At 39.8% G+C, this 25,923-nt stretch overlaps 1 protein-coding gene across 1 annotated transcript in view; it reads left to right on the top strand.

Moving 5' to 3' along the window:
- LOC117481283 (high-affinity choline transporter 1-like) overlaps positions 1-19,764 on the top strand; it is a 40,787-nt gene extending 21,023 nt beyond the window's left edge. The window contains exons 3-9 of the mRNA XM_034128921.1: positions 668-781; positions 988-1,143; positions 1,234-1,382; positions 2,436-2,579; positions 5,302-5,455; positions 9,254-9,471; positions 19,675-19,764. Coding sequence (XP_033984812.1) covers positions 668-781; positions 988-1,143; positions 1,234-1,382; positions 2,436-2,579; positions 5,302-5,455; positions 9,254-9,471; positions 19,675-19,764 — 1,025 coding nt within the window. The remainder of the gene's footprint in view (positions 1-667; positions 782-987; positions 1,144-1,233; positions 1,383-2,435; positions 2,580-5,301; positions 5,456-9,253; positions 9,472-19,674) is intronic.
- Positions 19,765-25,923: the final 6,159 nt, after the last annotated feature.

The raw sequence follows: 25,923 nt of genomic DNA, 5'->3' as shown, positions 1-25,923 counted from the left end.
AGTTCAATGACTTCCACACTTCGAGTGTCGGCCCAAGCAAGCAGCAGGAAGGCGTGCAGTTAAAGCAGCGCGCCTCCGCAGTAGGCGACGCAAAGCTGGCCAGAAGCAGCAATCAGAAGCAGCAATATAGTAGCAGTAGCCCAAACATTTAGGCAGGATCAACAGCAGTTGTGCCGATAAATACACTTTCTCCGGTGAAGCAAAACAGCAGATGTCCCCTAATCATTGGATTGGCCCGATCAGGCTTTCCTATCGATGACGCAGAGAGGAGAGAGCTTCATGCTTTCTATGGCTGCGTTGACAGGCTGCACCCGGAGGATCCTCCACTGCACCGGTGGCGGAAGCAAACACGGCAAACATGCAAGTGGGGCGGGTCTGTGTACCAACAAACAAGAGACAGCCAGCTAGAAACCTCTGCCCTTTTATAGGGTGCCCCCTGGTGGTGATATGCTCACAGGAGCCAAACGAGGAGAATATGCTTTACAAGGGATTAGGACTCTCATCCTGCCACAATCGCAGTGGTTCACTGTTGCCACTAGTATGCACAGAAAATCTGGACTTCAAATGTAAGGAAATATCTGCAATATTTAAACTGCTTCATACTCAGACGTACAACTAGTAGAAACATGTGTACTAATACAAGCGTGTGTGTCTCATTCCTCTGCAGCTACCTGGGTTGGAGGTGGATTTATCATGGGTTTGGCTGAGGCTGTGTACTCTCCTAAAATGGGCTTAATATGGGCTCTTATGCCTCTACAATACTCAGTGTCCTTCATTATAGGTAAGGTAATAGCAGAAGGCAAAGATATAATCTTTGTGTTTTTCTGTCTCTTATTTCATCTGTTTTATTGAGATTTTATTAAACAGTAAATGGACAACAAAGCTTGGTGTTCTGGATTCAAGCAGCTTACATACACAGTGCCCACACCATTAAATAATTAAGGTCGGAATGCAATATAATGTTTAAAATCTCATCCCCTGCAATAGGTGGTATTTTCTTTGCAAAGCCAATGAGGGATAAGGAGTATGTCACCATGATGGACCCTTTCCAGATAAAGTATGGCAAAGTTCTCAGCACTGCTCTGGTGCTGCCGGCGCTGCTAGTGGATGTGCTGTGGGTGTCCTGCACTCTGCTTAGCTTAGGTAAACATACATACAAACCATGTAAAACAACACTAGTAATGGATAAAATGTATTGCATTACGTTTTCTGTGTCTGTGTATTCTCTAACAGGAGCAACTATGACTGTGATACTGGACCTGCCCTACGCCTATTCTGTTTGGATCTCATCATCTGTGGCCATCATCTACACGTTGTTAGGTGGTCTTTATTCAGTGGCCTACACTGATGTCATCCAACTCTGTCTCATTTTCTTTGGTTTGGTGAGTTACAAGCATCTTAAATTACCACGTTTATTTTTAAAGAAGTTCATATCTTCAGGATTGTGTATTTACATCTTGTTTAAAGCTCCACCATCCAACATGCATTCAACCTACATCTTGATAAATCAATAAATCATTTTATTTTTGTAAATCATTGTATCGTCATAACATTTCAAGTCATATATATCATTTTGTATTCAGTTTTGTTTCTCCATAATAAATCCTCAAAATAGTTATTGCATTTAACCTGTTTTTTGTTTATACATTTTTTTTAAAGTGTTGCTTCTGAAGGCCAATAACACATTTATTTCCAGAATTGTTGTGTTTTCTTTTAACAATAAATCCAGCTGTAATGCTAAGAACATTTGGTAAGATGTCATGTAAATGGATAAAATAGGGCTGAGTGAGGTGTGTGTGTTGGAGGGATAGTCAGTGTATCACCTACGGTGGTTGGCACGCCCCCAGTTTGGAGAATATAAATAATTTACTGCACAACATTTAAATAATGCACTGCTGCGGAAATAACTTTACTAACTGTACGTTATATTTATAATATTTTAAATTCTCACCTTGCTTGAGAAAATGTAAACCACAAAAGCCCTCCAAACATCCAAACTATCCCAATCTTAGGTTTGTACAAACTTTTCAAACAAAATGAAATGGAGCTCTCAAACCTACTCTTTTTTTAGATGTTATTTAGCTGACCCATTTGTTCAAAGCAACTTACATACACTTTAATGCCATAGACATGCCTACAGGAGCAATAGGCAGTAGGGTACCCTGCCCAAGGACACTTCAACATGATGACTGCAGGGGCTGGGATCAAACTACTGACCCCCTGATGTGCAAATTAGTGCACTAACCGCCCTCTTATTTTTCCATTAAAAAGTGGAGCAGGAAATCATTAAAACAAATCTGAAGCTCCAGAACTTGTTTTTGGATTGATTTGAACAGACGTTTGGTTGAATGTGAGGTTCTATTTGTTTTTAACATCTGACAGAATAACTATTGCGCTTTGGTCTTCAGTCTGATTATCTCAATATCTGTTTGCAGTGGTTGTGTGTCCCCTTCCTGCTGCTCAACCCGTCATCTACTAACATTGCCCAGACTGCTTTCAATCACACGTTCCAAGAACCCTGGGTCGGCACTCTGCGGCAGGACCAAGTCTGGAAGTGGATTGATGACTTCCTAATGATCGTAAGCTAAATATTCACCAGTGCATGTAACGCTGCTTCTACCCATTAGCTCAGAGCACATATATGTGTGACAGACAAACAAACATCCATGCTGTTACAGGCACTGAATGTTATGTTTGTTTTAGTTTTCTACTCTTTTTATATTTGAAATAATTTGCAATGCCTTGTTCTGACAGGCTGCTGTGATGAAAATAACCCTAACCCAATTTGGGATCAATAAAGTATATCTTATCCTAACTTATCTTATCTTAAGTAAGCTGAGTTTTTTTATGACATCTAGTAAAGATGATATTTTACACAGAGGAGGTTGCTAGAAGGATCCCGGATTGTGAATTGTCATTGGCTTGTCCACTGACACTGTCATTTCCACACAAATGCAAATCTCATTTTTGTTCTTTTTTGGGGTTACAACCATGCCACAACACCAGCCTCCCTTGTTCAGTCCTTACCCCATAGAAAACCGCCAAATGTGTCTCTCATACAGAATCCCCGTGTATTTACATGGTTTAGCTTTGTTGAAATTGTTGAAATTGGTCAAGAAGTGGAATGGTTCAATTGCGTATTTTCTAGTCGTATAGTTAGAAATTATTTATTGTGTTAATCACAATAAGAATCTGTGATTGATCATGATTAAGTTTAAAATACTATGTATTATTACACGTGTGGGGTTGTAATAAAGAAATGCACAACCAACTGGTCAGGGAAATCAAAGTTATTATTTTATTTATTATAACAACTCAGCTTAGTTTTGATGAATGCTAAATATTTGGCTTGAAGTCCGACAATTTTCCGACACTTAGCAAACGCATTTACAAAGCCTCTGTCATTCCCTTCTGTGTAATGTGAGCCACACTGGGCATATTATCTCTGCTGCTATCATACTGCCAGCACTGCTCCTACAGTGGTGACTCCCTCCACTATCTCACACTCCTGTGCAACTTCAAAATACTGGTGCATGGTTCAGAAAACACCATTCCTCTGTTTTCACCACACTTGAAGACTGAGAGCAGAACATTTGTCATAGATTAGGTGTGCTGTTAGACTGAGGTATTTATTGTTATCACTGCCATGCAATTCATGGTATAAAATGTAACTGGAATAACAGGAGGAAATTGGGGTCAAACTGTAGTGTGATTAATTAAGGTTTACAGATTAAAAGCAAGTGTTAGCGCTTTAACATAGACAGCCCTAATATTCCCTTTAGCAGGAGACTGTGGTCCACATCTAAAAAAGGGACCACTCTCAACACAATGTTTAAAGGTGGGGTAGGTAAGTTTGAGAAACTGGCTCGAGATCGCTAGAATTTGAAAATACACAACCGGAGAAAATCTGCCACTTACAGAGCCCCTCCTCCAACACACACGAACGCGCACATGACCAATGAGGGCACGAGATAAGTTTGTGCACAGATGGAAGGCTGACAGGCAGGTAGGCCATCCAGTTATTTTAGCCGGGCCGGATAAAATGATTGGTTGTGCTTTTTACAGTACTACGGCTTCCACAGATGACATTTTTTTATGGATTTTTTGTCAAAGCACTTAAGATATTTACTTAAGATGTTAAGAGCATTCCATGGAATATAACAAAAAGTGTATCTCGAGCCGGTTTCTCAAACTTACCTACCCTACCTTTAAGGCGCATTCCTACATAGAAAAGACTTGAGATAATTGTACTTACACAGTTGGAAGTTAAATTGCATGAGTGACAGAGAAAACTTCCACTGCACACAAAGCCTGTAACCCTGATCTAATACTGAGTCCATCTGTGACATCATCAACAGGTCAAATGCCAAACTGATACAATTACACCACACTGCCAGTCCAGCGTCTATAACTTATTGTCTTGTATCATCTATATCTATATTGCTTTTATATCTAAAAAGAGGCAAAATACAAATATATGGGATATGTTTAAATGTGCGGCAGAAATCTTGCGTAAAAACATATTAATAAAATAGGTTAATGATCATTAACCATAATATAATATAATATGTTACTTCCCCAAAACAAAAGAGGACATACAAGTAAATCATTTGTCTTCAGGTCACATGGCACCTGAAAGACATTTCCAGCAATAAAAAAATGCAGAAGGCACATAATGTAAATACAAATTCAGCAGAATGCAGGAAACTATGTAGTTAACACTCAAAATGTCCTGTTGAATGGCCCCCACCATAATATGCGCTGCTTGCCAATGTTGAAACAAAACTTAAATACATGCTCAGTGTGAGTTTTTTTATGTTAATTGAGTCCTGTTGGTGCAGTGTTTGGTGTAATTGTTATGTTTTCAAAAGGCTGACTAACCCTAACCCTTTCTAGGGACTTGTGGTTCCTATATCAGACAGTGATACTGCGGGTCAGGAATATCTCTACAGCGTTAACACTGACCTTTCCCCTGGTTTTGCCCATTGCATCCTGGGAAAGAGTGTAGCCTTGAACCACATCAGGAGAGATATTTAGATTTTCCTGTGTCTCATTAAGAACAGTACTGGTGAATCAGCATATGTAATACTTTGGTTATAGGAATACTTGATTAAAGGGGGAATTACATTTGTCTGTGAAGTATTCATCTTTATGTTTTTTCTGAACATTCACTGAACTTTTCTTTTAGTATTAGGAAAAACAGGAAAGTACCCTTGTATTAGTATATCTGATAATTTGTTGTATATCTTGGTTATTGTTTCTCACCCTCAACAAGGTTCTCCATGTGCTCTTTTCTACCAGGGTCTTGGTAGTCTTTCATTTCAGTGCTTCCACCAGAGGACGCTCTCTGCCTCCTCTTCACGTACAGCCCAGCTAACCTGCTATGCTGCTGCTCTTTCCATCGCCATACTGGGAATCCCTCCAGTCTTAGTTGGGGCTATTGCCGCCTCTACAGGTGGGAATGAGGTTGAAGATCACAGCACTTTTATAATGATACCTAAATGGTGTCATTTTTTACATATTGACAGTTTTTTGCCCGAACACATTAGGCGCGTTCACACCAAGTACTTTTCCCACAATAGTTCATCAGAACGCGATCTGCTTTAGTTCTGATGAACTAATTTAGTTCCTGGGGCTTTTTGGTGTGAACGCAAATATATCGTAGTTCTGATGAACTATTGTGGGAAAAGTACTCTGGTGTGAACGCGCCAAATGAGTCTTAAACTACATAATCTAGTTATAATTATGGTTTAAAAACAAAATAAAAACTGTTGTTTCCTGAAAGTTAATAGAATTAACATTAACATTTTCCATCCTATTGATTCAAATGTTTTTTCTTCATATTGGAACCTTGTGAAAAGTGATGCAACTATTGTCACTGTTTACTTTCAGAAAACAGTCGGGTACTATAAACCTGCTAAATCCAGGGTCTCCCCATGATAACCTTTAAATATTGTGTCTTAGGTTTAGATGAGGCAGGTTTTCGGGAAATGAACTGACACATTCTTGATGTGTTGTTGCAACCTGTCTCTTAAGTTTTAACAGGGTGTGAACACATTGACGTTGATAGCTTGCAATTACAAAAAAATATACAAATTAATCACATTACCTAGTTTGACCCCCACCTCCTCCCACAATTGCAGCGCAGATTTTTACCATGGATTGCAGGGCATTAAAAAGGCAAAGAAAGCAGAGGAATAAGCCCAAGCTACATGTCTGCCGCCAGGCTTCTCACCCGCACCAAGCCATGGCAACATATCACCCCCACCCTCATCCACCTACACTGGCTGCCGGTCAAGTCCCGGATTCAGTACAAAACACTCCTCACGTACAAGTCCCTCCATACCCTCGCCCCCCAGTACTTATCGGACCTCCTCCATCCCTACACCCCTTCTCGGAGTCTGCGGTCCTCAGACACGGGCCTGCTCTCCATCCCCCGCTCTCGCCTCCGAACTGTTGGTGACAGGGCGTTCAGTGTTGCGGCCCCCACCCTCTGGAATGCACTTCCTGCCGAGATCCATAATGCTGCCTCCCTGGACCTCTTCAAATCATCATTAAAAACACACCTGTTCACCCTGGCCTTCGGGCCCTAGCCCTTTCTTGGTCCCCCGGCTTCCTTTATTTAGTGGGAATGCTGATACAGCATTCCAACTATATGTTATTCAAATTCTTTATTATTATTCCGCCGGAATTTTGCACCTCTTCTCCTCCCGCATTGAACATTGCAGAAACTCCGTTCAAACATCAAAACGTTCAGCTCGGTCGGGAATCGATGGCTATTACTTTTCTCATTCATAACTTTCATAATTCCAGAGATATATCCCATAATTCATCAAATGTTTAACATGGAAGTCAATGGAGAAATTCTTCAGACTTCAACAAATCTTCATGCGACCTCAACTGCTAACTGTTCATTCATACTTTCACTCAGAAACCTCATTCCAACTTTAAAATGTTACACATCCTTCTGACATTATTCGTGTAACACAACTTTTAAATCTGATTCTTACTTTTAGAGATATTAAACATTGTTCAGACCTTGGTAAAGAGGCTTTCTTCAGATTTTAACATTAACTAGAGTGCGTGATGTCACAGCTAGAGTGTAGGAAATCTTGAAATGTGTCTTCATATCTTTTTTTTAAACTGCCATAATTCCCAAACCCTACATTCCTGAGACATCATTTTTCATGACAAATGTAGGAAAACATCTCGTAGCTTGAAAAATGACAAATAATGAAGCAAAATAATTAAACAAAATGCCTCTTGAGGGCATGAAGTGACAACAAATTTCAACATGCCTCCATTAAAGCCCATTGTAATTTCAGGCTGATATTTCCTCACGGTAGCAGCTGCACACCTTTAGTTAAACTGCCAAAAAGGCCACATTATTAACCCGAAAGTACACACAAATTACACTTCAGATACTCAACTTCCTTGACATGCTTCACGTTTTGAAATTTCACAGATATCTGTTACGGTTCTTCGACAAAACGTTCACATGTAAGAGGTTTATCTCTCATTCAGAACAATGGAAACCTTTGATCTCTGGAGACCTCGTTAGCTCAAATATAAACACCTGTGTCATGGAACACGATGATGTCATAACACACAGGTGTTCGTGTTTGAGCTAACGACGTGGTCACTGGAGTTTAACAGACTGTCTGAGCCTATTCTTTTCTGTCTGATGGAGACTTCATACTGACTTCAACATGTTTCACCTATTTTATACATTATTGGTGACACACAGCTGTCGTCGTTAGCTCAAATATAAACACCTGTGTCATGGAACACGATGATGTCACATTGACAGGTTTGGTAACGATGCAGCCATCAACGCATCTAAGCGTATTATGGGGTGTCATCAAATGCCGTTGCAATGGCAAAAGACCACTCGCCATGAAGCACGATGTCGCTGTAAGTCCAATGGACACGGTCCGATCGTCCCCCAAACTTCGCTTGTATATCACCGGTCCAGCCCTCAACAGCTCTACGTCAATTATGGGGTTTCTTCAAATGCCGTTGCCATGAAACACGGTTTTCTCATAACTTCAGTGAAAATGCTCCAAACGGCCCAAAACTTCACAGGTTTGGTAACGATGCAGCCATCAACGCATCTAACCGTATTATGGGGTGTCATCAAATGCCGTTTCCATGGAAACGCATCCCTCGCCATAAAACACGACGTTGTCGTGATACCTATGCAAATGGTCTTATGGCGCATTTCCACTACACGGTCGGCCTCGGCCACACTCGGTACGGCTCGGTACAGCTTGGCCGCGTTGGGCCTTAACAGGGCCGACTCACTTCATGCTGCGCTTCCATTACAGTTTAGGAACTGGGGTAGTTACTATAGTAACGCAGTGTAGGCGGAGCCGTGACGTCATCTTCAATGAGAAATCCAGAAACACAACACAGCCGTTAGCTGTGAGCACTCAGAGCTCACAGCTCCTTATATATGTTCAGAAACTCGACAAAAGTTAAACAAGTACACACCACAGACTGCCTGTGTCATGGTGAATACAGTCGCTGCCTTATTTATGTCTGTATAGGCCGTTGTTGTGAGTGTGGACGGTCGGGGCATATACTGCGTTAGCTTAGCCAATCTCCATCTAGAAAAACACGAATTTTAAAAGGTTTTTCGCCTGCCGTCTGTCTGCAGACTTGACAAAGCATTAATTCATGGTTTTTACTAACCGGTATCAGTATGTTGTTACTTCGGCATCATTTTGAAACGTGTATTACAATTAAATCACGGTCAAATATGTCCATCTTGTTGTAGTTCTAGCCCTCTTGCCAGCGCTCCTCTCTCTAGTTTAGCATACTCAGCCCGACTCAGCCCTGTTTGTTGGCCCCGATAGAACCACAATTTTCTAGGGCCAGAAAAGAGGGGAAAAAGTGGCCCCGCGCCGTGCCGCGCCGGAACGAGGCCTAGTGGAAGCACAACCAAAAAAGGGGACGGCACGACACGGCACGCTTAAAGCGAGCTACGCGCTGCAATGGAAATGCGCCATTAAACAGCACCAGACTTCAGATGACAGTTAATGGTCCAGTCCTTAACATGTCTATGTGCCATTAGTGAGTTTTCCTCAAAAGCTGTTGCCATGGCAACGCATCCCTTGCAATAAAACACGATATTGCTATAACTCCTATGAAAATTGTCAAAAAGTGATAAAACTTCACGTGTGAAACCACTGTCCTCTATCTTCCCAGCACTTAATAACAGGAATGTAATATAATTATTTCTCCTGTCCAGACTGGAACCTGACTCAGTACGGTTCCCTATCACCAGACGGCCGTGTTGAGCCTAGTTTGGTCCTGCCCCTGACTCTACAGTACCTCACTCCGCCTTATATCTCAATCATTGGAATCGGAGCAGTGGCTGCTGCTGTGATGTCATCAACAGACTCTGCCCTGTTGTCTGCAACCACTGTATTCTCTTCAAACATCTACAAGAACATCCTGCGTAAACAGGTAAGGCTCACAAGATGTTGATGGTGGCAGCTCAATTGCAAAATGTGATTCCAGAAACGAGAGGTTCGGGTGTCGGATTAAAAACGTAAACCCATCAATCTATTTTGGAGAGCTCAGCAGAGGTGGGAGGAGTACTCAGATCTTGTACTTAAGTAGAAGTACCAGAGCGTAGGAACACTCTGTGTAAAAGTCCTGCAGTCAAAATGTTGCTTAAGTAAAATTACAATAGTATTAGCATCAAAGTATACCTCAAGAACCAAAAGTACTCATTATGCAAATTGGTCAATTTCAGAATAATATATATGGTATGTTTTATAATGATTGATCATTCAAGTGTTATCAAAGCTGGTAAAGGTGCAGCTAGTTTTAATGACATTGTATACTGCAGGGTAGCTTGTAAATTTACTCCAGGTGATACTGAAGTCTGATTTAAGTGCTGATTATATTTTAGTGGGAATGCCGATACAGCATTCCAACTACTTGTTCTTCAACGCACGAAATTCTTTATTATTCCGCCGGGTTATTTTGCGCCTTTCTGCTCCCACATTCCACATCGCAGAAACTCTGTTCAAACATCAAAACGTTCAGCTCGGTCGGGAATCGATGGCTATTACTTTTCTCATTCATAACTTTTATAATTCCAGAGATATATCCCATAATTCATCACATTTTTAACATGGAAGTCAATGGAGAAACTCTTCAGACTTGAAAAATCTTCATGCGACTTCAACTGCTAACTGTTCCTTCATACTTTCACTCAGAAACCTCATTCCAACTTTAAAATGTTACACATCTTTCTGACATTATTCGTGTAATACAACTTTTAAATCTGATTCATACTTTTAGAGATAATAAACATTGTTTAGACCTTGGTAAAGAGGCCTTCTTCAGATTTTAGAGTGCGTGATGTCACAGCTAGAGTGGAGGACAGATTTAATTTTGCCTTCATATTTTCTTTTAAACCTGCCATAATTCCCAAACCCAACCCATGGAGACATACTTTTTCATGACAAACGTAGGAAAACATCTCGTAGCTTGAAAAATAAAAAACAATTAAGCAAAATAATTAAACAAAATGCCTCTTGAGGGCATGAAGTGACAAAAACGTTCAACATGTCTCCATTAAACTCCATTGTAAATTCAGCTTTCCCCACCACAGCAGCCGCACACCTTTAGTTAATCTGCCAAAAAGGCCACATTATTAACCCGAAAGTACACAAAAAGTACACTTCAGATGCTCAAGTTCCTTGACATGCTTTGAAATTTCACTGATATCTGTTACGGTTCTTCAACAAAATGTTCACATTGTGGGGGAAACTTCTGTGTAGCTATGCATTGGGAGTCACCAACTCAGGAAGGAGACACGGTGAGAGTTGGAGCTTTTGATGTCAAACACTGATGGGTTTATTCAGAGTATCGGCCGGAGGATTCACATCACAAGTCAAAGAGTCAGAGGTTCTGACTTCACGGTAGAGTTGCCACGTCAATTCTGAAGAGCCTCTCTCTATGCTAGACCTTTTAACTGGTTCACAGAGAGTAATCAACATCTCTGAAGGAGTAGACTAAACAGCTGGGAACACTGAACCACTTGCGTCCGACACTCATGGCCTCAAAGATTTCACACCTTAGAGTCCACAAACACGGATAAAGAAGTGCCTCAGCGTTCTCACAACAATTACCATTCGTGCCAGACAAGTTGACCAGTCACAAACTGGTAACAACAACACATATGGCACCAATGCCTTTCCTTAAAGGAGATAACAGACGTCAGAGTAGATCATAAAACGTCACAGAGCAAAAGGTTAGATATCTAGAAGAATTATTCCTTAACAGTTCCTCTCTTTTTATCATTTTTGATAACCTTAAAACATTAGTCGAAGAATAATTTTGGTCAATACTTAAATCAATAGGCGTCTTCAGATTCGAGTGTGACCTTACATTCAATTACATCACAAAGTAGAATAAGATTGAAACATTCAATCACAATAATTGATACAGCCAATCATAATAGGAAAAATTATCTCTCATCAGTGTTTGGAGCATCTTTTGTCAATAAGCACAATAATGAACACACATAAAACACAGATACATAATAGCAAAATATTTGTCTTAAACTAATATCTTTTATCCTTTAAACCATTTGTTAATGTCATTTATCAAACTATAAAATCAAAACCAGCTTGCAGCTTAAAGATTTGCTTTAAGGCAATCACTTGTCAAAAGCATTTAAAACTTAGGATCATAAGATCTCCAGCTAAGGCATAAAATTCACAGTGGTGATTTGATCAATCTGTAATCTGCAAAGTTGCAGTGTCCTCAATTTTAGGATTACTTTACGTTTACTTCATTACGCTTTAGCCAAGAGTAAGGCACTTAGTCTTAGTAAAATCAATACATTCATTTTAGTCAAGTACATTGTTCAAAATCTGAAAAGGAAAAGTCAGGCAAATATTCAAAGACTTTTGTAAAAACCTGGAAAGGAAACATTCTTAAAACATTAATTCATACATTTGTAAATGCTACAACTGATCTGTACCAAATTAAGTCTATCAATTATTCTTATTAGCCATACTTACCTGAAAATCTACTTATGGTACTTGGAAAGGGTTCTTCTGTGTTTATCTAATGTTGAATATAGAATATCAATTTCTTTAAATTATACTTCTCTAATTTGAGGATCAAATATGCTACATAATTGTTATATGAATTATTATAAATATTTGTTTTGGGCCAAAACTGAAATTAATCCAGTACTTGAAACATCATTTTAGGTCTGTCTGTGCATGGGTAATATATTAAAGAGTAGTGTTGTTAAGCCTGATTTCTGGATGATTAAGGATATTAACATTATCTGTTATAATATTAGAAATATCTTATTATTCAATACCTTATAATCTGAAAATATGTATTTATTAATTTTGTTTAGTGTGAAAGTGTAATCTGATCTGACTAAATATATTTATCACCACTACAGTATTTAACACATGTCTGGTCATTGGAAATATAAAAACCAATCATTAATTGTACATCTTTAAACATCTGGACATTCAATTCAAAGTTCATCTTTGTACGAGAGCTGGAAGAACATGTCTGTCAGTCTTCCTGACTCGTTCTCCTCCTCCCTTTATGACACTGAGTGTCTGGTGTGTAAAGGCATCCTGATACTGTAGATTAGCACTGAGGTGCTGATTGGCTCAAACTCTTCTTCATCAGAGCGCCATATTTCAACCCCCCCAATTGCTCTGCTTTTGTGTGGCTCATTCAGTGAGCACTGTAGCTGATCCCCCAGTGAGACGGAGGCTCATCTGCCTGTATTACTTCTGCTATCTGCTTGAGAGCAGTGCAACTGCGTATTCCTAGTGGCGCATCCAGGTGTCCCCCCCGTGATGGGAGAGGTTAGGAAGACATCAAACTCCTCCAAGAAACATGGAACCTTGTATTATAGAAGCCTCTGAAGCCCTCGCTCGTCCTGCAGGGTTGTCTGCTAGAGCCCACCGAGCAGAAAGATGAAGAGAAGAACCCCATCTTATCAGAAAGGTGAAGAGAAGCATCCCATCTTATCAGAAAGGTGAAGAGAAGCATCCCATCTCGAACGACCTCGTGCTTCCTTGCACGTGGCTGGGGGTGCTCTCTGCACCCGGAGAGTGTGACCCTCTCTCTCTGACCCTTGGCCTTGAGAGCTGTCCTAGTTATTGGGTTAACACCTGATAGGGATGTTTTTCTGAGTGAAGACAACTCAAAGTAATGGATTAGCACATTATCATTTAATTACAAAAATAGGCCCCTCAGAATGATTTGGGAGCCTTCCTGACACATGCACATTATCATTTTGAAGGTTTGTGTTAGTCATTGAACATGCAAGAATCATATACTCATCAGTCCATAGCAGAGACATTTTATTGTAAGTTAAAGGTGAGCTAGTCCCTGTGGATATAACCCCTTCTCAATGATTCTAAATGTATATTAATTCACCATTTACCTTTTGATAAAATATTAGTTTATCAGAAATATTTTGTCTCTTCCATAAAACATAGGTTTGAGAAATAAATTACCCAATATAAAATAAATTACTCAATATAATTGACTCTTCCCTCCCTTTTCTTACATATGTTACATATGAAATAATAACTTAGGAGTCTATTTAAGCATGGTATAGTTTATAATCTATTAATCGAGAAGACTCAGTATCACCTGTGTGCAGCTTACAAAAAACCATTGTGAGAAACATATATTATGCAGGAAATTGATACATTTGTTGAAGAACAAAGCATATCTGATTTGGGAGGAAAAGTTTCATCCCTTTAACATCTGAGTTATTACTGAAGGCATAGCATGAATGATATTGGGTGTCTGAGGGTGTCATTACTGAGAAATGTCAAACAAAATCAAAACCTTACATTTGAAAACAGGTTTGCATTCCTCCACTGAAGGTGACGTTATCATTGGAAACAATAAAAGCTAATTGTTTTGATGTAGAATCTATATATTGAATCGTTAGAGCAGAACAGAATGGTTGTATTGTAGCCTGAGTTTCGTGCAGCCTTTAGTTTTACCAGGTGGAAACATTGTCTATATAATGTGAATACATGTAGAACTAGACATTAAGAGGCCCCTGACATTAGGCCTATTTGAAACAATAGTAGGGGCTTTTACCAGCTCGCCAACTTACAGGCATCCTCTGCATAGCAGTATGAATAGCCTTAAAAACAACCCACTCTGCGGTAACGAGAGTCATGTATCTGAACCAAATGCCCTAAGTGAAGCCGTTAGTCTCATCTGACTGACCCAAGGGTTGGTGCTGGTGTGACAGGGAGGCTTCCAAGTGTTCATAGCAGATGTCATGCTTTCAGTTCATGGCTCGGCGGGGGGGAGCAGACCCATGTGAGACAGTATCAACGGCTGTAATGTTCAGTTTGAGGAGTGTCATTCTCATGGGAGCAGGAAATGGTGTCCATTCAGACCAGACCATTAATGTCATGTAGAGCAGCCATAGCATCTCTGTGACTGCACTCAGCCGGACTGCAGCAGGGCAGAACTGGGTGACTTTTAGTGAAGCCGTCCAAGGCCATAGACAAAATGGAACCACGTACTAACAAAAGGGACACAAGGTCATCAATGTCTCTCTTTACCTTTGGCTTAATTGTAAAACAAATTAGTGGAAGAAATGTGGAACACTAATCCATCATCATGTGAAATTTAGAGTTAATTTAAATAATTACTTATGGGTTGAAGTCAAATTAACATTAACATTAGAACTAAAGTCAGTCAAAATTGGACGTGCACGGATCAGAATCTAATCAATACACCATTTTCCCAGCTCTGTAATGAAAAGGATATCAAGATTAGGTACATTACAGGAGTGATAAAACATCCAAACATGCACACTTATCTTATTCTAGTAGAGATTAGAGGACAGGTATAATGTTGTGAACTAAATGATCAAGTTATTTTATTTATTTTATCTTATGTACCACATTTAATTTAATAATTAATCTTAAATTACTAATAACTTTAAAGAAGGCAACAATTTACAATGTGGATAAGGTGAATACTTATCCAAAGTGTGTGTGTGTGTGTGTGTGTGTGTGTGTGTGTGTGTGTGTGTGTGTGTGTGTGTGTGTGTGTGTGTGTGTGTGTGGGTGTGTGTGTGTGTGTGTGTGTGTGTGTGTGCGCGTGTGTGCGCGTGCGGGTGTGTGTGTGGGTGTGTGTGTGGGTGTGTGAACAGCTTGTCTGCCCAAGGTTAAAACATTTGGGACAGCAGTGAGAATGTTATGAGAAACAATTTGTTGCTTAGACTGAACTCGAAGGAAGCTAGACTGGAACATTTAAAATAAATCAAAACACTTGTACATTAATTAAATACATTTGACATTTAGCTTGAGCTGGGTTCAATACTTTCTTTATGGTATTTAAATTGGGCTCAAGTAGAACCTTTACATGGATTTGGCTTGCAACACAAAGTGATACCGATCTCTGTCTGTTATGATTTGAAAGTCTCATGATTTAAAGTGTAGGCCTGTGAAGGAGAGGCCCTTGGAAAACAACATCTATTTTTTTTTTAACTGTAATTACTTATTGTAAAGAGATTGCAACATTATACTTTTTAAAGAATTGCTCAATTCATTTAACACATTTATTATGCACACTGTAATGAAAACGTCAACAAATATATTGATCCTGGCTTAACCAGCGACCTTTACTCTTTTGTTCATAAGCTCGGTTTCAGAAAACTTGTCAGTAGTTTAACAACTATTATAATTGTAGTAATGTCTATGGAGACCAATTGGTTGATACGAGAAATCATTTGAAGCAGTTTAATAAAGAATGTTAAACTATATTTAAAACTGTAATTAAAACTTCAACTTATATTAATTATCTGATTCCAGTGGCCAGTTGGAATAGATAATCAACAAAGTTTCCATTTTGCAGCAACAGCGCAAAATGTTTCAACAATAATCAGCTTTGTTTCGGAATGTGTTCAATACATTACGTTTTTTTTTTTCATTATTACCATACAATACATAGATTTAAGAATAAATGAAACAAATAATACAACATTGACCTAAAACAGCAGACAGATTTTGCAACCCTGACCTCAGGCAGGTTTTTACGACCAGCAGTGATGCCTCTGAGGGTCTCGGGTGCAGGACGGGGCATAGGGTTTATAAAAGGTCACAAACATATCTTAACATAACAGCAATACAATTTAAAATGTATTCTTAAAGTAATATAATCTTATTTTCTTCTTACACCTACAGCGCACACCCTGAACAGTGTGCTTCGTGTTTACATTTTCCTCTGCACACTCAGATGCAGGACATAAAAACACTCTTTTGCTATTTATTTTCATTTTGCAGCACATCTATACTACCAGAATTTTGCTTTACATCTATATATTGTTTATTTTTCTCAAGTCATTTACTTTTGGTGAGTTAACTAAAGCTTAATTTATTTTACCCTGGCTATGGACTGATTCATTATTAGTTGTTACAAAACATACACAAGACGGCGGTTAGACAAACCAATATAGACCCCCGATACAAACAATCAGACAAACAAACATGAACTCGTAATAAACACCAGCGTGACAGCAAAGTTCATCCAGCTCAATTTAGTCCGAATTAAAGAGGTTTCAGAGGGGGTAGGGAATTATCTCTCAGTGGGGCGCGCTTCCACCCTTGTATACAAGTCCTAGATCGGTGCATGAAGACCGTCCAAGAGCGATAACTAGCTTATCCTCTTGCGACCCCACTACTCTATTCTAGTGGCGCTATGCCCCCCCGATCAGGAGCGCATAGACTTTTTTCCGCTACCCTTTCTCTCCAAAACAGCACAGTTAACTGTAGTCCTACACGACCAGCCTATACACCTGCCATCATGTTCATCACAACGATGAAACACAGTTTTGTTCTACACTCGCTTGCCACTGCCCACCCGTGATCAATTAGCCTATAATTTTATGTATGCACCCCAGACCGGCACCAGTTCCTCCAGCAATGTAGAGAACTGTGGCGCATCAGGTAATGCACGCACCTCGCGCTGCCAGCACGTCGAAAACGGCCACAAACCACGAGAGTGCTTTTAAACCATCTCGTTTTTAATAGAGACGGCGGTGGTGTGAGTTAAAGCTATAGACAAAAGCTGTGACTTTCTCCCTCTTAGTGCACTTCACCAGCCACGCAGATACGGGGAGGTATTTTACACACACCCCCCGGAGCCGCAGCTGGAGCCGTGTTTTTTTTAGAGGCGATAGGGGTAATATCTCTGGCTGCTTGTGTTAACTGCTAGTGTTGGCCGCTGAAACCCCCAGAAATTCGGCGATTTGTTCACTACAAATCTCTATTTTGCTTTCACACAGAAGTTCCACTTTACTGATGCCCTCATTAAGGTCTCTTTAAACACATCTGTGTATGCCTGTATGGCACATACGTCCCGAGCAGCACACACAGAGGAAATCAGCCAGGACAGAGTCCCCAGACACTGATCCCCTGGGATTACTAGCCCCAAATGTTCATTAACCAAAACGAAACACAGCCGCTCAGCTTCACAGATAATTTTAGGATACCGTCAATCACAGATTCTGGTAAGGCAATGTCCAAATGTAGATTTGAAATTACACTTACCAGTTCTGAAGATTTGTTGGTATCCTGCCGACAACGCCAATTTGTGGGGGAAACTTCTGTGTAGCAATGCATTGGGAGTCACCGACTCAGGAAGGAGACACGGTGAGAGTTGGAGCTTTTGATGTCAAACACTGATGGGTTTATTCAGAGTATCGGCCGGAGGATTCACATCACAAGTCAAAGAGTCAGAGGTTCTGACTTCACGGTAGAGTTGCCACGTCAATTCTGAAGAGCCTCTCTCTATGCTAGACCTTTTAACTGGTTCACAGAGAGTAATCAACATCTCTGAAGGAGTAGACTAAACAGCTGGGAACACTGAACCACTTGCGTCCGACACTCATGGCCTCAAAGATTTCACACCTTAGAGTCCACAAACACCGATAAAGAAGTGCCTCAGCGTTCTCACAACAATTACCATTCGTGCCAGACAAGTTGACCGGTCACAAACTGGTAACAACAACACATATGGCACCAATGCCTTTCCTTAAAGGAGATAACAGACGTCAGAGTAGATCATAAAACGTCACAGAGCAAAAGGTTAGATATCTAGAAGAATTATTCCTTAACACAGATGTAAGAGGTTTATCTCTCATTCAGAACAATAAAAATGCTCTCCTCTCACTGATTACTGCACATCACCATGGAAACCTTTGATCACTGGACACGTCGTTAGCTCAAATATAAACACCTGTGTCATGGAACACGATGATGTCATAACTCCAACTGACATGCTCAGAGCAGCAGATTTCAGATAATGGTTAACACAGCTCTACATCAAATCTGATGTTACGTAATGTGGTGTTACAATGGCAACGCATCCCTCGCCATAAAACAGCAGCAGACTTCAGATAATGGTTAATGGTCCTGCCCTCACCAGCTCTACGTCAATTATGGGGTGTCTTCATATGCCGTTTCCATGGAAACGCATCCCTCGCCATAAACACGATGTCGCTGTAACTCCAATGGACACGGTCCGATCGTCCCCCAAACTTCGCTTGTATATCACCGGTCCATGCCTCAACAGCTTTACACCAAATCTGAGATCTCACCATAGGCTGTTACCATGGAAACGCATCCCTCGCCATAAAACACGATGTCGCTGTAGCTCCAATGGACACGGTCCGGTCGTCCCACAATCTTCACCTGTATATCACCTCCCCATGCCTCAACAGCTCTACGTCAATTATGACATCTCACCATATGCCGTTTCCATGGAAACGCATCCCTCGCCATAAAACACGATGTTGTCGTAACGCCTATGAAAAGGGTCAAAACAGCACCAGACTTCAGATATTGGTTAACGGTCCAGCCCTCAACAGCTCTACGTCAATTATGGGGCGTTATCATATGCCGTTTCCATGGAAACGCATCCCTCGCCATAAAAGACGATGTCGCTATAACTCCTATGAAAATGTTCAAAAAGTGTGTGCTAACAGTCCAGCCGTGAAGACATCTACGGGACAGTTTTGAGATTTCTTAAATTGTCGTTGCCATGGCAACACAATGCTCACCATGAAACACGGTTTTCTCATAACCTCAGTGAAAATGCTCCAAACGGCCCAAAACTTCACAGGTTTGGTAACGATGCAGCCATCAACGCATCTAAGCGTATTATGGGATGTCATCAAATGCCGTTGGAATGGCGACAGATCATTCGCCATCAAGTCAGTTCAAAAGTTTGCAGTTCAAATATTCTGCTGCTTTTCCAAGCCTTTTTACTTTATTTTCTTCTCTCATCACACATTCAAGCCCCCAGTGTTCATGTATTTTTATATAAGTGACGAATGGTTACGGTGCCGCGGTGGGTTACATCACAGGGCTGACGCTAAGGATTTTGTTAGGGGAGAACAATGTAGGTCTTCCTGTGATTCTTCATCTTCCTGGTTGCACATTGGAAGATGGCGTCTATGTCCAGAAGTCTCCTATCAGGACGGTCACCTTGCTCTCCACTTTGGTGACCATCTTAGTTTTTTCCTCATTGGCTTCGTTCGTCTTCAATCGTGGCTTGTTGCCTGAGAGGTGGGACGTTTTCAAAGTAAAACGTAATGTCACTGTGTCACCCGCGGATCCCGTCACTCAGAATCTCAAAGAAGAAGTTGGGAGTGATGCCGAGTGTGACGAGAACCGACATGCAGTGGCCTTACAGCCAATGCTGCAGACTGGATCGTAATCTTCTTTCCTTTTGAAAAGCTGCTGCCCTGAAGAGTATTATGTTCATGATCAGGGTCCAGCAGATCAGCCAAGTCTTACAAGTCTTACATTCAGTTTTTGTTATTGAAGGTATAGAAAGGCCCTAAAGATCTCCTATCATGCTATTTTTAGGCGTATATTATGGGTCTCAGATATATGAAAATATACTCCTCAAAATACCAAACAGATCATGCATTTTAGACATCCCTCATATCTAGGGTTGCAAAGGGGCGGACATTTTCCGGTAAATTTACGGAAAGTTTACGGTATATTTCCATGGGAAGTTAAGCTGGGGAATTCTGGAAATATTCCATATTTGAAATAAATTAAAGTGGACCTATCATGCTATATTTTAATAATATAGTGTAGGACCATACCTACAGATGGGGCATCTTATTTCGGACGCCAGCATACAGCTTCCTGCCTACTACCAGCCAGTTACCTGCCTAAGACCTGTCAAAGACCAGTATGTGGGAATGTTAAGCCCTCCCACTATTTTCCAATTTCAGGGTTTAACCAGGAGATGGCGCTATATATTAAATAACTATGGCCAAACTAAGACTTAGTTTTTCACAAGAGAAAATGCAGATATTATATAAAAAACTAAAGTTAAAATCTTGTTTTTAATGCCCCAAGAGCAATAAATCACCGACCCCCCTCTGAGTGAATACCTGTTAACTTAACATCTTGTCACAAGCTTTTTGGAAGCATGTTCAAAGTATCAATAATGTGTAACATTCCCCAGATATTTTAGACACTCTTCCTTACATTTTTAACAAAACAATAACATAAATTGCAAAATAATTACTTTTTTTCACTCCTTTCACTTTTTGATTCTCTTCCAATCTGAGAAAGTCCTTTCATAACGGAGACCTCTATCATCAAGTACTATATATAAATTATATATTACACATTGTCACAAGCTTTTTGGAAGAAAAGACTGACCCAAGAGACCTGAAGTTGACTAATTACAGGCCTCAATAAAGTTTATACATTGATTTAGTTGACAGTCCAGTTTAGCTTTCCTGTGGCATTATGTATTTGTGATTCACTGAATATTTTGTACAACCCAACAGGAAAAGCTAAACAAACATTATGAGGAAAACAATTTGTCTCCCTCTGTTTGCATCTCTGTCTGTCTTAGTCTACTGTATATGTCAGTCTTTCTGTCTCTTTCTCCTTCTCTCTCTCTCTCACCATCTAATAACTCTAAAATCAAATTGCATTACTCTCCACTTTACTGGTCATTTGGTACCTTCAGGACTGCCTCTTCCGCTGGCCAAAGGAGAACATGACTAATGACCCATGATGAATTAATTGAATCATTCCTCTCTGGCCAAATCATTCTGACAATGTGACCACTAAATTCCATAATTGCTCAGAATGGCACCCCTAATTATGTTTGAGTGTTACTGGTGCTTCTAGGTGGACTGGGTGAGGGCAGTGGGTGCATTTCTGAACTCTTATTTAAACATCACCAGAGATATTGTTTGATGGAATCTTCCTTTATTTTATGTATCACCATATATGTGTATGTATGCCTAATTAATGTCTGGGACATGGATAACTAATGCCACACGAACAACACAATATATTTGGCTGTCCTTCATAGATTAAAACCAATTACATGATGAAGGGTTGGACATCTAATCCTGTTGGATATGTTCTATCCAGATATATACCCCAAAACAGCATTCATTTATCAAAACATACATTGTTTCCTTGGTATGTTGAAGGTAAGTGCACGCTGACATGCATGAGACAGTAATGTGATACATTTGGTGTCCCTTTGTCCAAGAAAAGCAACAAAGCAACCGACTAACATCAGAGCAGAGATAAAATAGAGCCTGAAAACACCCAGGTAATTATCAAGGAACCTATTTAAAAAAAAAAGAAAATCTTAGAATAATGCTGACTGTTTTGAATGGCAAATGTTGTCAGCCATCATGACTGCATCTCCTCTGAGAGATAGACATTGGGTCGCAGGAACAGCACCTAAGGCTATGATTATGACACATTTTAAATAAATAATGAAGCAGGAGGCAAGATTGACTGCTGTTATACTGACAACCTTAATCCCAACTGAACAGTATTTAACATCAGTTAAGTTTTCAGCTTATGGTTGTTACCCAGTAGTGGCTGGTGGCGAGTTATACTGTATGCATAATGAACACAAAGTGAATCTCTTGAGTTGTTGTTGTTGTTGCTATATTCATGCAATCCATGCTTCAGAGTTATCGGCCAGATCAAAAAAGTGCTTTATGAATGGCCACATGGTGTTGCTATACATACATACATGTCTTTAAATATGCATGTCAGATCATCACCCTTAGCTATTTCAATTACCTCTCAAACACGTTGACCGGCGAAAAACTCTGCCCGGTTCACCGACCCCCCTCTGAGTGAATACCTGTTAACTTCACAACTTGTCACAAGCTTTTTGGAAGAAAAGACTGACCCAAGATATCTTGGTTTGATTTGGAGAAGGCTTTTAAAGCCTATTGTATACTAACTCTTCCCGTCAAGAATATGAATAGAACTTAGATAGATCACTTTACATTTCTGCGAATGAATAGCTTAGCTACTTGGCACTAAGAGTACAGATATGTCTACCCTTTCTTTTCAGAGTGTAATATCTGCATTTTCTCTTTTGGTTTGAATAGGAGAAGGGCAATGGTTATCGATGGTGCTTTTAAAGCCTATTGTATACTAACTGTGTGATTTATATTGCTTTTCAAATGCATATAAGCCCCCCATTTACACTGCACTTCCCGTCAAGAATATGAATAGCACTTAGTTAGATCACTTTACAGATCAGGTTGGACCAGCCCTGTCGCTACTCTCTGCAGGTCCGCTCCATTTCCTACTGCAGATCAAAAAAAGCTAAAAATATGTATTTCTTAATAAACTAAATAGGCCACCATTGGTAGCAGTTCTCATTATATACTTCTCAGTAACTGCTCCCCTTAAATTAAATGTATTCTGTAGATAAATGTAAACGTTCACCATCCCCCACCCGCCTACTGTATGTTGCTTTTTGACATGTAAATGGATAACTACCCCCCTCTGAGTGAATACCTGTTGTACCTGTCTGGGGCTAAGCCCATAGGACGATGCTCTGATGTCATCACCCTCGCACATTTGTCATATTTTTACAAAAAACGATGTTAACACTTTCTCGTTCTTAATATATGCTATATTTAGGGTCGATATGTGTTGAATTTACTTTAAAATAGCAGATCACTGTGATTCGGCTTAGTGAACGTGTGTCTCTTCTCCGCGGCTACTCCGTGCAGAGAGGCCCCCCCCCCCGTTGACAATTCACGAGCGTCTAACTCTCTCCCCCCCCCCCCATCGCACCTTCTAACAGAACCCCCCCACATATCAAATCCCAATTTAACTGCTCTGGAGCAGAAATGAAAGAGTTTTAAAAATCTTTTTAAAAGATTTTTGAAATCAGATGAAAACAAACTGTAACGGACCCATATTATTCATATGCTGAGTCATAAAGACTTTATTTAAAATAAACATTTATAACTAGTTTAGGTTGTTTGAGAGGTAATTGAAATAGCTAAGGGTGATGATCTGACTTGAAGTGTGTGTTTTCCTCCTCTTGGGTCAGTCGCAGATATGGCATAGTTTGTTAAATATAGGACCATAAGATTAGGATTTATTGTAGATTAATTTGTTAAATAAAAACATGGTGATGTTTTATAATATAAGATTAGGATTTATTGTAGATTAATTTGTTAAATAAAAACATGGTGATGTTTTGTAAATGTATGATCCTATCTGAAAAAATATGAATACTCCTAAAATAAATGGTAGACATATCAAATTGTTTCCTCTTTGTATTTGTTTTATTATTTTCTCATCTGTGATGGATAAAGAAAGTAATCCAAAAGTAATCTAAAAGTAATCTGATTACTGTAACTGTATTCGGATGCTTTCAGAGCCATGTATTCAGTAATCAGTAACTGATTACATTTACAGCTGTCACTACCCGATCCGTTCGCCTGCCCGATCGGTACTGCGCATGTGCGAGATGGTCCGCCATATTGCACAACTCCGTACGGCAACCCGACTAGGACATTTGACACAGTGGCTTTTGGCAAAGCACACAAAGAAAACTAAAAAAAACGAGAGAGATGAGTTATTACATTATTGTTATTACAACGTGACTTCACCCATTATTTAACAACTATTTTAATTGGGTTCTTTTATTTGGGGTTAAGTACATTGTCAGAATAAGTGAGAAATGGATTTAACTTCTGTTAGACAGCTATCATACTGAATACATATGTATGCAAAAATGTATGGCATTAATATCCTAATAAGACTCACCTAATTAACTAACAACTACAGTGGCGAGCCGTGAGCTTTATACCTAGGCCCTCTGACCCCCACCCCTTCCTTCGAAAAAAAGACGTTATTACGTCACAGCGTATACTTCAGCGGAATATCAAAACAACGGCCCAGGGTGCAAAACACATCAATGACAGCGACCCTCTACCACACAAAACAACACCTGTGAACCCAATTTGTGTTCTTTGACATTGAAAATGATATTGCATTGTGTTTGTTACTTTCATTGCAGTTGTATGTCTTAAGTGTAATTTGGCATGCTTTTATTTTGAAGGCGAGTTCACGCTGTTGACAGGAAGTTGTTGTTGCTATGGAAACAAGAAAAGTTTCACAGCGGGCGGAACTCGTCATAAAGTCCGCGATAATAAAACCCACCCATTTAGAGGGAAGATATGATTGGTCAATTGTACTGTCATTTGACATTACTCTCTCGTTTAGTTACTATAGCGGGCCCTCTGTGAATCGCAGAGAGGCCCGCTATAGTAACTGACATTCAAACAGAGACTGAACAGGCAGATTCGAAGGATTTATTTCTTTGGAAATGTTATTTTATTAAATCAAGTTTTTTTTCGGTAAAACTAATGAAAAATATAACAAAAATAATATTAAAAAAATATATATTTAAAAAAAATACATATTTTTTTAATGTTTTTAAATATTATTTTTTGGAATATCTTAGGCCCTCACAGAGGGCCTAGAGGGCCCTGACGGCTCGCCACTGAACAACTAATAATTAACTCACCTAACTCACCTAATAAGATCATAAGACTCGCGCATGCGCAATGCATATTCGCATATTGGCCAGCCGTCTAGACGGTCTAGACGTCAAGTGTCCTAGTTGGGTTGCCGTACGGAGTTGTGCAATATGGCGGACCATCTCGCACATGCGCATAACATGCGCACATGCATAACATCTCGCACATGCGCATAACAACATGGTGATGTTTTGTAAATGATTACATGTCTTATTTAGCACAGACTATGATCCAGACTATGATCCTATCCGTGACATATGGATCTTAACAAAGATCCGCTATACATTAGTACCAGACATACTGTACATTGTGATGATTGACATTATTCACCCACGGATCTATGGGTTGGGGTATTGTTCCGCACGGACATTTTAGTGAACCAGACCAGCTGTTTCCGCCGGGTTTACATGTGTGTTCAGATGCTAAATAAAAGTTTAGCTTGTACTTTTGATACCCCGCCTCCGACTCCCGTCTCTCGGCACCACAACATCCAGTTTACTGTATTTCACATGAGCGATGTCGAACATTGAAAAGTCCTTATAAAATCTCTGTTATTAGATCAGTACTTTTCTTATATGACTATTATTGACTTGAACACTGAGAATGTATTTATTAACTTAAGACATTTGAAATATTTGAAATCAGATGAAAACAAACTGTAACGGACCCTGCCGTGTTATCTATGATTACTATGCCTTACTGTACATTCATAATTTCAAAACATTCAAAAGCATTAAATAAAAAGTCATGAAAGAGATAAGGAGGAGAAAAGGTTTAAGGAAGTAAGCAAGGAATACAGAATGTTTCGTTATAATTTGCAGCGACTTGGTCATTGTGGGGAAAAATAACACCCATCCTGATCGTTTCAATGAAGTTGAATACAGAATATTCATATTTGTCAGTGATTTCATGTCAATTCGGCGAACATAAACATCAATGATGATGATTAAATTAGGATTAAAAATCGGGAGAGCCGGCTCGTTCGTTTTTTTTCCGACTAAACAACATTATTTTGTTAA

This window comes from Trematomus bernacchii, unplaced genomic scaffold (genome assembly GCF_902827165.1).
Source record: "Trematomus bernacchii unplaced genomic scaffold, fTreBer1.1, whole genome shotgun sequence".
Lineage (NCBI taxonomy): Eukaryota > Metazoa > Chordata > Actinopteri > Perciformes > Nototheniidae > Trematomus > Trematomus bernacchii.
This window is presented reverse-complemented; position numbering and strand designations above follow the sequence as displayed.